At 52.1% G+C, this 13089-nt stretch overlaps 1 protein-coding gene across 1 annotated transcript in view; it reads left to right on the forward strand.

Moving 5' to 3' along the window:
• LOC140394986 (carboxypeptidase O-like) overlaps positions 1-13089 on the forward strand; it is a 56301-nt gene that overhangs the window by 15031 nt on the left and 28181 nt on the right. The window contains exons 7-8 of the mRNA XM_072482258.1: positions 2485-2595; positions 2734-2824. Of these exons, the coding sequence (XP_072338359.1) occupies positions 2485-2595; positions 2734-2824 (202 nt within the window). The remainder of the gene's footprint in view (positions 1-2484; positions 2596-2733; positions 2825-13089) is intronic.

Genomic DNA, 13089 nt, shown 5'->3' on the forward strand with positions numbered 1-13089 from the left:
TCCTTGTCTGCTGGCCCATCTCTATATCTGTTCCTTATCCAGGAACCGCTGCATTTGCACCACCATCACCCATTGGCGGCTCATTCATCCGTGGCTTCCTTGCAAGCACTCTGTACGCCTTGTCTACTTCCAGGGGTCAAGCAAACGCACCTTCGCCAAGCAGCTTCTCAAACATACGTACCATGTATGCCCCTGTGTCAATGCCCTTCAGGAGGCCAACGATCCTCAAGTTCTGCCTGCGCGCCCTGTTCTCCAAATCCTCCACCTTCTCCTGCAGCCTTTTCTGATGTTCCTTCATCAGATCCATCTCCATTGCCATTGCTTTTAGCTGGCCCTCGTGCTCAGCCACCTTCTCTTCAACCTTCTGGATCGCCAGTCCCTGGGCTTCCAACCTTTTCTCCACCCGATCAATCCCCATCTTAATCGGGTCCAGGTACTCCTGTCTTTGCTTGGCAAAACTCTCCTGGAGGAATTTCACCAGCTGCTCCGTTGACCACTGGGCAGCAATCCCAGTCCCTGAGCCTCCGCCATGTTTTCCTGTGCTGCAGGCTGCACTCTCTTCTTTGCCCAACAATCTCTTCTTTGCAGACCACTCCCGGTCCACGACTCCATAAACCGGTGGGGGATTCCTCTTCTCTGCCTCAGCAGTCTACAATTTTACCGGTCAAATCCCCCATAAATCGGGGGAAAAGGTCCCAAAGGTCCACCACAAGCAGGAGCTACCAAATAAGTTACCTCACACTCCATGGCCGCCACCGGAAGTGAGAGTTAATGTTTTGAGTTCCATTTGACCCTTCCACAGATTTTGAAGAGGCATGTGGACTCGTAATGTTAAACTCTATTTCTCTCTCCATGGATGCTACCAGACCTTCTGAGTTTATACAGCATTTTATGTTTATATTAGGAAACTGGATGTGTTGGATTTCTGATGACAGTACTGTCAGTGTTCCAAACAAGCCCTGAAATACCTCCCCCTGCCAGCCAAGACAACCAAGAAATCAATGTAAATAATTGATCTGGCAACAACCTACCCTTTCCTGCTATATAATTGATATTCAGTGCTCCATAAAAAGTGCCTTGTTCAGCACAGTAACATGGGGCGGGATTCTCTGTTTTGCCGGAGCCGAGGGTTTTCCGATGGCGTGGGGCTGCCTCACAATGGGAGACCCCATTGACTGGCCAGTGTAATGGAGCATCCCGCCAGCGGGTCAGGGCACAAATGTGGGTGGCGGGGTGGAGAATCCAGCCCCAGGTTTTTAATGCCAATATGAGTGACTGCTGAACAACAGATTGAGCCCTGATGAATATTGGAACATCGTTACATTTTTCCATTATGATTAATCGCTGGATTTTGTATGCTAGATTTTTAAAAGAATTAATCTTAAAAAAAAGTTTGTTCATGATATTTTCAGCTTCTTTCTACCTTAACCACGTTTACGTCCCTAATCTTTAGTTTACTCTCTGCATTTAAAAAAAAGTGAATTTGTTATTAGAGCTTTTCTTTTGCTGGTTTGCTGTCTGTGGAAATCCTTTTATGTGATTGACTGCTTAGACAGCTTGATGATCTTACTACAGCTTAACACCAGGAATCCCCATTCAGCAATGCTACAATTAGTTGCACACTGAGGGAGGTAAAATTCTCACCGAGAGGTTGTTACATCTCTCAGTGTAGTGTTCTTCAAAGAGAGTGGAAGGCATCATTACTTCACCACTGACTGCATATTAAGAGGCAGCGTAATTTCAGGGATAAATTCTTCACCATCAGAAACCATTGCCCATCACAATGAATGGGGACAGGGCTGAAGGATAAACAAAACTGAAAGAAGCTAACCTTTTTTAAGTGAATTATTTGCCGATAATGATGAGCAATGTCAGTATTGAGGAATGGAACAGATTTAGCCCTGCAAAATAGCACAATTTGAGTTAAATTTCTCCAGTATGGTTAATCACTAGATTTTCTAAATAATCTTTGAAAAAAATATTTGTTCATATTTTCAGCTTCTACCATAACCAGGTCTATGTCCCTAATCTTTATTACACTTCCTGTATTGTTTTTAAGTGGATTTGTTATTAGTGTTTTTCATTTGCTGGTTTGCTGTTTATGGAAATCCTTTCATGTGATTGGCTACTCACTGGAGAAACCCAATATTGACACCAGGTAGTCGCTGTTGCAATCCTGTCACAGTGCGGTACGTGCTCTAGTTGGAATTGAGAACGACTGTTACGACCTGGGGAAAGGTTAGGGTATTAGTCTGAAGTGTAGATAAGAACTGATTTCAACCTGTGTGGGGGGAAGGAAAAGGGTGTCTGTACTTTGTGAATAGACCTGTGTGAAGGTAAGACTGGCTTCAGATTCCTCAGTGAATGGGCAGTGCATTATAACAGTCCCAGGTCATTTGGTTACAATCATGATGAGGCTCACTAAATAAAACTCGAATTGTCTCTATTTAATCTCACTTTCTGTGTGCATTTGTATGTGTATAGGTATTAGAGACCTACACTGCAGACCCTAACACTGATCGCTTCCTCGAACACATTGACTTTTACATTCTGCCGGTTCTGAACATCGATGGTTACGTTTACTCTTGGTTGAAAGTAAGTACAATCCCAGACAACGTATTATATAGTATTGCTGACCCAAAATACTCCAACAGCTAATCTGTGAAACTCATCTCCGTGGACCTGACCATATCTGTATCCATTTTGGAATTGAACGCCTTTCTCTATCTCTAGGATCGACTATGGAGAAAATCCAGGTCTCCATGTGCCAACAGCACCTGTTTCGGAACTGACCTCAACAGGAATTATGATGCAAAATGGTGCAGTAAGTGGAATTCTCACAGCTTCCCTATCTCTTCCTCAGCTAAATCCACATGTTTTACATCTGTCTCGATTTCTGAATCAACCTATTGTCTCTCTGGCCCCTGCAATTACTCCAACTCTGTCTGTCTATCTGCTGTACCCACTGTCGATCTTAGCATTTAAGTTGACCTTTGAGACCTTGACAAGTCCTTCCCAAAATGGGGTTTGGCTAATATGCCGTGTATAAATGTGAGGTGTGAGGTGTTGGTATAGGTGGTCACCATTCAGGGATGTGAAAAACCGCAAATTCAAACTAAATCAAGTTTTATTAATAAATTAAATGTACAAGGATAACTTTAACCACAATCAAAGTGTTTTAAGAACCGACTAATTAATTAGGAGAGATTCTCCATTTCAGAGACTAAGGGCATGATCTTCTGGCCTCGTTACATTCGTGCTTAAGCGTAATGAGGCCGGTGAATAGCGGGTGGGGCCAGAAACGGGAACCGTGCCAGGCGGCAAACAGTTTGCGATGGAACCGGCCCGCTCCCCGTAGACGAAATCAGGTTCCCGCTGTAGCGTGGCGAAAAGCCAATAATCATCACTTAAGCCCCATTTCTATATAATTAACGAGAGCCACCCCATATCCAACAGCCTCCCATCATTCAGCAGCCTCCCAGCAAGTGCTTACGCAAGTGCCGATTAGTACTCCATTTGAAAAACGTGATCCTGGCGGAAGGGCTTTTAGCCGAGGAGGTGAGTAGCCATCTTTGCTCACAGGCAAAAAATCCAGAAGCTCTGGGCTTTCTGCCCCTGTGCTCGGTGGGCGTTGGGGGATCCTCGGCCGGTGGGGGGGGGGCCCTCCGCAGGGGTAGCCTGCAATGGGAGGGTGGGGGGGCATGCTGGGGGGGGGGGGGGGGGGAACCGTGGGCAACCGCTCACTGCACGACCATGCCAACCCCTGGATCATGTGTACCCGCTCCGGGGGCAAACCTTGTCCCTGCCCGTCTGCTTTGCCGACCACCCATAACCTGCACCGACTGCCGAGGCCTCTGGCTGCGTGGATGAAGGCTATAGCCTCTCGGGAATTGCCTTTCGTGGTTAAGTGAGCAGTTCACACAACCCAAGTGGATTCCTGTGGGTGGGCGGGCCATGTAGCATGTGGGAGTCATTGCCCAGCATCCCAATCACATTGCGATGCCTGAACACTGCGGGAGGTTACACCACACATTCAGCAGCCAACATCCAAACACCCTGGGGATGGGACACAGCTCCGAGGGACATGCCCGTGGCCGGAGTGTGGGTGAGTGCCACAGGGAGGGGGTCAGCGCCCGCTTTAGTTGGATGTTGTGAGCGGGTGTCTGGGATGCAGGGCTGGGGCCCGGTGACGGGAGCCCGCTGTGTCCGGGTGTGCGTGAGTTCGGTGTTCCGGGTAGGAGTGAGGGTGGGGTGTGATCAGTGGGGAAATGGAGGGACCGGCGTGGGATTCACCGCTGTTTGCCAGTCTAACACCCTCTCCCAATGCCTTACAGATATTGAAAACTATGGCAGGGATGTTGGACGCAGACATTGCCCCAGTGTTGCTGGTGCTACGCGATGCCAGACGCCGGAGAAGGCGGCAGCAGTGGCGTCTGCAGATGCTTGAGGTAGCGGCACAAGTGCCGGACCCCTCCCCACACCCCAAGGACCCGGTCACCCATCAGGCTAGGGAGAGACACAGAGGGGGAATCCCGCGATGGCCCAGGGTGTACAGGCATCGCTGGTCGTTTGAACAGATGACGGACAGCATGTGCAGCAGGAGGCTCCGCCTCAACAAGGCGACAGTGCGGCACCTGCGTCATGTCCTCACGGACTTGGCACTACGTGGAAGAGGAGAACACCCGCTCCAGGTGGCTGTTATGTTCACTGCAGCCCTGAACCTTTATGTCACGGGATCATTCCAGGGCTCGAATGGTGATCTGTGTGCCATCTCACAGGCCACAGGTGCATCTGGCAGGTCACGAGTGCCCTGTATGCCTGGGCAGCAGGTTTCTCCACCATCGCCGGGATGCACCAGGTCCAGGGAGACATAGATGCCACGCATTTTGCCCTGCGCTCACCACGCCATCTGGGGTTGCCCCATGTTAACCGAAAGGGGTTCCATTCTCTCAACATATAACTCGTCTGCGACCACCAGATTAAGATAATGTACGTGTGTGTACACTTCCCGGGGACTGTGCATGGCAACTACATCCTGGGGCAGTCGGTCATCCCAGGCCTCTTCGAGGAGCACCCCGTGATAGTGTTAGGGGTGAAAATATTCACACGAAGGCCTGAGTATCAGTTAAAAAAAGCAGTTTATTATGTCAGAATTCTGGGAGACAAGGGGCGAAATTCTCCCGAAACGGCGCGATGTCCGCTGACTGGCGCCCAAAACGGTGCCAATCAGTCGGGCATCGCGCCGCCCCAAAGGTGCGGCATGCTCCGCACCTTTGGGGGCCGAGCCCCAACATTGAGGGGCTAGGCCGGCGCCGGAGGAATTTCCGCCCCGCCAGCTGGCGGAAACGGCCTTTGTTGCCCCGCCAGCTGGCGCGGAAATGACATGTCGGGGCGGCGCATGCGCGGGAGCGTCAGCGGCCGCTGACAGTTTCCCGCGCATGTGCAGTGGAGGGAGTCTCTTCTGCCTCCGCCATGGTGGAGACCGTGGCGGAGGCGGAAGGGAAAGAGTGCCCCCACGGCACAGGCCCGCCTGTGGGTCAGTGGGCCCCGATCGCAGGCCAGGCCACTGTGGGGGCACCCCCCCGGGGCCAGATCGCCCCGCGCCCCCCCCAGGACCCCGGAGCCCGCCCACGCCGCCTTGTCCCGCCGGTAAATAGGTGCTTTAATTCACGCCGGCGGGACAGGCAATTTATCGGCGGGACTTCGGCCCATCCGGGCCGGAGAATCGAGCGGGGGGGGCCCGCCAACCGGCGCGGCCCGATTCCCGCCCCCGCCGAATATCCGGTACCTGAGACTTCAGCAACCGGCGGGGGGTCGGAGAATGACGCCCTAGGTCTGAGACTCTGCAGCCTTTGACAGCACCTTCTCTCTAAGGCTAAGGTTCACACGGGTTAATATGCAGATTCAAGGGGCGGAATTAGTTGTATTCTCATTTACATACAATCAATTAACTATATTCGCGTCACACTTATTACATGCAGTCAATCAATTTTCCTAGCATCCCAGTTATCACATATATGGTTAAAGTGGGTGTTGTCTTACCCGCCCCTAACTTCATACAGAAGTCATTCAAAACTAACATAATAATGTGTCCTGTCTGCAGCTATAGACCTTGAGCTTCATCAAGGATACATTGCATGTCTTGTTCTGTAAAGCTGTTATCAGCGGCTGTTGGGACACTCCCTATACATACCCACGGTTTGGTTTTCATGGGGCAGTTTACAGGAATGTGGCTTGTTCAGCCATTTTGTGTCATTAATATCACAGCATAGCTAACAGCCATTTTGTGTGTTTTCTGATATTAACAAGCATTGTGTATACACTATCTATTTCTACAAATTGCCTCTTCTAAACAGGCATCTAAGCCAATGAATACCTTTTGTTTCATCAGAACTATTCAAAAGTAATATAGGAGCACAAATGTAGTTACAGGGCCACCTATAATTTATATCATAGTCCAGTATCACAAGGTTCCCTCCAACACGAGTCAGTTGGCTCTTGAGGGATAAAGGATACCCACTGAGGACCTGGCTCATGACATCAGTACGGAGGCCGGAGACCGAAGCGGAGATTCTCTCTGAGGCCCATGTGGCCATGTGGGCTGTCATTGAGCTGTGCATCGGACTCCTCAAGATGCAGTTCCGATACCTCAACTGCTCCGGAGGGTCGCCCGCTTTGTGGTGATCTGCTGCATCCTCCACACCTGGAGTTGGTGACGAGGAACATTGGCCACCGAGGAGGAGGAGGACAGGAGGATCACGAGGATGTTGAGGAGGCGCTGGATCAGCGGGGAGGAATCTGAGTCTCAGCTGGAGGCTGCAGGACAGGCGGCAGCAGTGAGGGTCTGGCAAGCCCGGTGGGCCTCATACTCGCCCGCTTCACCGAGGATGTGGCCTGGTTCATCTCGCAACCATACCCACCATCCCCATTTCCCACCCTCCCAGGGCAATCCACTTGGGTTGTGTGAAGTGCTCACTTTTTAAAAATAAATGATTTTATTGGGTTTTTGAACAAAGTATATTTACCGTTATGTACACAGAATAATATATATATATAAATAGAAGAGAAGGGCACACACAAACATACAAAAAAAAAATATAATAAAAGAAATTAAAAATAAAATAAAATAACTGGGAAGGTATGATGCACCAGTTCAACAGCAGCAACTCTGTACAATTAGCAATATTATTGATAACACATAAGTAGGCATCTGTTTGTGGGGGGGAGGGGCGGGGGGGGGGGCGAAACTGATATGCAGATATACATTTGGGTGCTGGAGAAACAATTACAGAGGGCAATACGCGAATGGGCCTGGTGTTGGTGTCGCTTGCTTCTCCCGGACGGTTTTCGCTGCCGTTGTCGTCTCGCGATCACCTCCGCTTCAGCCTTCGTCCCGTCTTTCACCCGGATTTTCCTTGTTCTCTGCTCCTGTAGAAGCCAAGTTTGTTATCGTTTCCCGTGCCCTCCTTCCGGCAGCCATTCCCTTGCCTCCCCCCCCACCTCCCTGGTACTCCTCTATTGTTCCCTGTCTCTTAACTCTTCCCCCCCTCCCCCCCACCCCGCTTCTGCCCCTTCCCCCCTCCTGTGGTTCGCCTTTCTTTCCTCTTAGGTTTAGCTGTGTCCCCCCCCCCTCCGCTCTCCTGGTCTATCCCTCCCTCCCCTGCCTCGGCTACTTTCCGCTGATTCTTGGCTACCTGGCTATTCTTCTGCTTGTTCGTTGGCCACAAACAGGTCCCGGAACAATTGGGTGATTGGCTCCCACGTTCTGTGGAAGCCGTCGTCTGACCCTCAGATGGCGAATTTGATTTTCTCCATTTGGAGAGATTCCGAGAGGTCGGACAGCCAGTCTGCAGCTTTGGGTGATGCTGCTGACCGCCAGCCAAACAGGATTCTGCGGCGGGCGATCAGGGAGGCAAAGGCAAGGGCGTCCGCCCTCCTCCCCAGGAATAGATCTGGCTGGTCTGAAACCCCGAAGACCACCATTTTCGGGCATGGCTCCACCCTCACCCCCACCACTTTGGACATTGCCTCGAAGAAGGCTGTCCAGTACCCAGCAAGTCTGGGGCAAGACCAGAACTTGTGGGCGTGGTTGGCCTGGCCTCCTTGGCACCGTTCACATCTATCCTCCACCTTCGGGAAGAACCTACTCATACGGATTCTTGTTAAGTGGGCTCTATGTACCACTTTTAGTTGCTTCAGGGTGAGCCTTGCGCACATGGAGGTGGAGTTGACCCTATGCAGTGCTTCGCTCCAGAGTCCCCACCCTATCTCAATCCCCAGGTCCTCCTCCCATTTCTTTCTTGTTGCATGCAGTACGGTGTCGGCCCTTTCTATCAGTCAGTCATACATGTTGCTACAGTTCCCTTTATCTAGGATGCTTGCGTCCAGTAAATCTTCTAGTAATGTCTGTCGTGGCAGTTGTGGGTACGTCCTTGTCTCCTTTCGCAGGAAGTTTTTGAGTTGCAGGTACCTTAGCTCATTCCCCCTGGTTAGCTGGAATTTCTCTGTCAGTTCATCCATTGTTGCGACCCTGCCATCCGTGTATAGGTCCCTGACTGTCAGTGTCCCTCCGTCCTGCCCCCACTTTTTGAAGGTGGCGTCAGTCAGTGCTGGTGTAAACCTATGGTTGTTGCAGATGGGAGCCTGGTCCGACATTTTGGTCAGGCCAAATTGCTGCCGTAGTTGGTTCCCAGACTGGAGGGTGGCTATCACCACCGGGATGCTGGAGTGTTTTTTGGGTGGGGATGGGAGTGCCGCCGTGGCGAGGGCCCGGAGGGAGGTCCCCATGCAGGAGGCCTCTTCCGCGCGCACACACTCGACTTCTGGCTCCTTGATCCATCCGCTATTCGCTCGGCTGTCGCCGCTCAGTGGTAGAACCCCCGGATTTTGTTTTTTGGAGGACCTTCTTTGGGATCCTAGCATTCTTCTCCCGTCATATGAACGCCATGATTAGTTTGTCTAGTGCTTTCAAAAAGTCCTTGGGGATGTAGCTCGGGATGGATCTAAGTAGGAAGAGGTACCTGGGCAGTACGTTCACTTTGATCGTCTGGACTCTCCCCGCGAGGGAGAGTGGGAGTGTGTTCCATCTTTGCAGGTCCTTTTTTACTTCCTCTGTCAGACTGGTGAGGTTCCATTTGTGGATCCCTTTCCAGTCTTGGGCTATTTGGATCCCCAGGTAGCGGAATTTGTGTCGGGCTTGTTGAAACAGCAGTCCTGTTAGAGCCCCTACTTGTGGCTGTACTGGGAAGTTCTCACTTTTGCTCATGTTGAGTTTGTAGCCCGAGAAGGCGCCAAACTCTTTCAGGAGCGCGATGATTCTGTCCGTGCTGCTTTGTGGGTCCGAAATGTAGAGGAGCAGGTCATCTGCATAGAGTGAGACTCTGTGCTCTCTGCCGCCCTTTCAGATCCCCCTGCAGCTTTATGCAGCTCTAAGAGCAATTGCTAGTGGTTCAATCGCTAGAGCAAACAACAGGCGGGACATTGGACATCCTTGTCTGGTGCCCCTGTGCAGCTGGAAGTATCGCGAGTTGGTGTTTTTGGTCCATACGCTCGCCATGGGAGGATTGTATAGGAGTTTTGCCCAGCAGGTGAACCCTGTTCCAAGCCCAAACTGTTCCAGTACCTCTATGAGGTATTTCCATTCAACCCTGTCCAAGGCCTTTTCTGCGTCTAGGGAGACAATTACCTCTGGTATTCTCTCCCCGGATGGGGTCATTATCACGTTCAGCAGGTGCCTGATGTTCGAGATAAACTGTCTATCTTTGACAAAACCCATCTGGTCCTCTGCGACCACCTCTGGTATGCAGTCTTCTAGCATTTTGGCTAGTGAGATGGGTCTGTATAACCCACATTCCGTTGGGTCTTTATCTTTCTTAGGTATCAGCGAGATTGAGGCCTGTGCTAGCATAGGTGTCAGTGTGCCCCTCGCGAGCGAGTCTGTGAACATCCCCGCAGGTGCGGGGCCAGCGCTGTTGCAAATTTTTTGTAGAAGTCCGCCGGGAATCCCGGCGCCTTCCCCGCCTGCATGGAACTAATGCTGTCCATGATCTCTCCCAGTGCTAGTGGTACTTCCAAGCCCCGTTTTCTGCCCTCCCCCACGACTGGAATGTCCAGTCCATCAAGGAACCGTTTCATCCCAGACTCCCCCATTGGGGGCTCTGAGGTGTACAGCCCTTGGTAGAAGGCCTTGAAGGTTTTGTTGCTCTTTTCTGGTTCTGTTTCTAACGTGCCTCTGGTATCCCTGATTTGTGCAATTTCTCTGGTGGCTGCCTGATTTCTCAGCTGGTGTGCCAACAGGCGGCTGGCTTTGTCTCCGTGTTCGAATAGGGTCCCACGTGCCTGGCGGAGTTGGTGCACTGCTTTCCTGATGGAGAGCAGGTCAAAGTTCCTTTGTAGCTCATTCCTCTCCGCCAGGAGCTCTACGGTCGGGGCCTCGGAGTATTTACGGTCTACCTCCAGTATGGAGTCGACCAGTTGCTGCCTAGCCACCCTTTCCTCCCTATCTCTTCGCGCTTTGAGAGCGAGAATTTCCCCTCTTAGTATGGCCTTTAGCGCTTCCCAGAACATGGAGGGTGAGGCCTCCCCGTTCTGGTTGTTCTCCTTGTACTCTGCTATGGCCTGCGATATATTTTTGTTGAAGGCCTTGTCAGCTAGTAGGGCAATGTCCAACCTCCATGTGGGGCGTTGGGCCCTGCCTGTCTCCAGCCTCATGTCCACGAAATGTGGAGCGTGGTCGGATATCACAATTGTGGAGCATTCCACTTTGTCTATCCCCGGAAGCACTGTTTTCCCCATCACAAAGAACTCGGTTCTGGTGTATACGTTGTGTACTGGGGAGAAGAAGAATTCCTTCTCCCCTGGGTGGGTGAACCTCCAGGGGTCCACCGCTCCCATCTGTTCCATAAAGTGACCGAGTTCCCTTGCCATGCTTGAGGTTTTCCCCGTTCTGGAGCTTGATCTGTCAGTCGTTGGCTCCTGTATACAGTTGAAGTTCCCCCCCCATGATTAGTCGGTGCATCGTTATGTCGGGGATTTCTGCCATGGTCTTTTTGATGAAGTTCGTGTCGACCCAGTTGGGCAAGTACTCATTATCTAGTACTACCTGTGCCCCATCCAGGGCTCCGCTGACCATGACATACCGTCCCCCTGTGTCCGTAACCGTCTTTGTCGCCCTAAACATTGACCTCTTGCCGATCAATATAGCCACCCCCCTGACCCTCGTCCCACAGCAGGAATGGTAGGTCTGTCCCACCCAGCCCTTTCTTACCCGCAGTCGGTCCTGCTCTCTCAGGTGTGTCTCTTGGAAGTAGACTATGTTGGCTTTCATACTTCTTAGGTGGTGAGGACTCTGGATCTTTTCATTGGGCCGTTGAGTCCCCTTACGTTCCAGGTGACTATCCTGGTGGGGGCTTCTGTCCCCTCGCTCCTGTGGGATTAACCATACTTACCTGGTGGACGCGCCCCTGCCCTCCGGGGTTTCCCTTTGTTAGGGGGCCATCCAGGATGGCCGCTGTCACTGCTCTCTCCATGCGGTCGGGTCCCTGTGCTCCGGGGTTTCGCTTTGTCCAGGGGGCACCCGACATGGCTGCCCACTGTGCGTCCGCCATGCGGGTAGTGCCCTGCACTCTGGAGTCTCCCTTCACCCAGAGACCATACTGAGTGGATGCTTGCAGCGATTCCTTGTTCCGAGCCCTTGGTTGTGGCACATCAATTCACGCGAAACAGAGAGTAGATGTAAACTGTGGCTTTACTCGACTAGAACAGTGCCTGCCTATGACTGGTCTGCTAGTGAGAGCTGCCTACAGGGCTGCTGCTCTTTATACCTCCCCTCAAGGGGCGGAGCCAGGGGCGGAGCCCACAAGGGCAGCAACATGATACATTCCATGTAATATCATGCAATGGTCCATAGGTGGAGCCCACATGGGCAACAGCGTGATACAGTGACATACATGGTGAATGGTTAATGCAATACCTTCACCACAGGCACTTTGTAGCCCTATTGTTATCCCCTTTCTAGCCTTGTTTGTCCCTCCTTCCCTGTGTCTTCCCCCCGCCCCTCCCTTTCCCACCCTTTTTCTGCCCTCTCCTGTATACCACTCTTTTGTCCCTCTTTCCCCTGTTCCTATCCCCGTTTGCTCTCCCGCCTCTGTTGAGTGGTCCCCCCTGTCTGGCGCCATCCCCCATGTTGGGGGCGCGCTGCGGCCCTGCTTTGTTGCATGTCCCTGGCGCTAGCTTTCCTACTAGTGCGGTGGCCCTCCTCTCGGGAGTTACTGTCTCGCTTCCCCCTTCCTGGCCTCTACGGTTTTCTGCCCGCTCTTCCACCGTCCTACCCTGGACTCCTCTCACTTGCTCTCCCTTCTCTGCTACTCTCGTTCCCTCGTGCTGGGGCCTGGTCTCCCACCTGAAGCGGTCTCTCAGTTAGTGGTTTGCTTTTTGTTCAGGGTGCGCTCGCTGTGGCGGGGGTGGTGGCGGGTCTGGCATTGCCTCCCCCCCCCGTCGGCATGCTTTTGCCCCTTGCCAGGGGCCCCTTATTTCTACCCTAGCTGTTTGTTTGACAACCCGTGTTCCTCGACAAACTTATTTGCTTCGGCTGGTGCTGTGAAGAAGTATTCTCTTTCTTGGTATGTGACCCAGAGGTTCGCTGGGTGCAGCATACCAAAACGCACGTCGTTCTTGTGAAGAGCTGCTTTCGCTCCATTGAATTCGGCCCGTCTCCTGGCTAGGTCTGCCCCAATGTCCTCGTAAACTCTAATGAAGCGTCCTTTCCATTTGCAGGTTCTGTTTGTCCTGGCCCAGCGCAGGATTGTTTCCCTGTCGTGGTACCGGTGCAGTTTAGCTATTACTGCCCTCAGTTGATCCCCTGCCTTGGGCTTTGGGTGCAGCGACCGGTGTGCTCTGTCCATTTCTGGTGGGTTGCGGAAAGTTTTCCTCCCACTAAGTTGCCCAGCATCCCGGCCATGTATGCCGTGGGGTTTCTACCCTTGATCCCGTCTGGTAAGCCCACTATCCTGACATTTTGCCTTCTCGAGCGGTTTTCCTGATTGTCCAATCTGCCCTTCAGGATCCCTTGCGTTGTGCGCAGTCTCGCCA

Source organism: Scyliorhinus torazame, chromosome 2 (assembly GCF_047496885.1).
Source record: "Scyliorhinus torazame isolate Kashiwa2021f chromosome 2, sScyTor2.1, whole genome shotgun sequence".
NCBI classification, from domain to species: domain Eukaryota; kingdom Metazoa; phylum Chordata; class Chondrichthyes; order Carcharhiniformes; family Scyliorhinidae; genus Scyliorhinus; species Scyliorhinus torazame.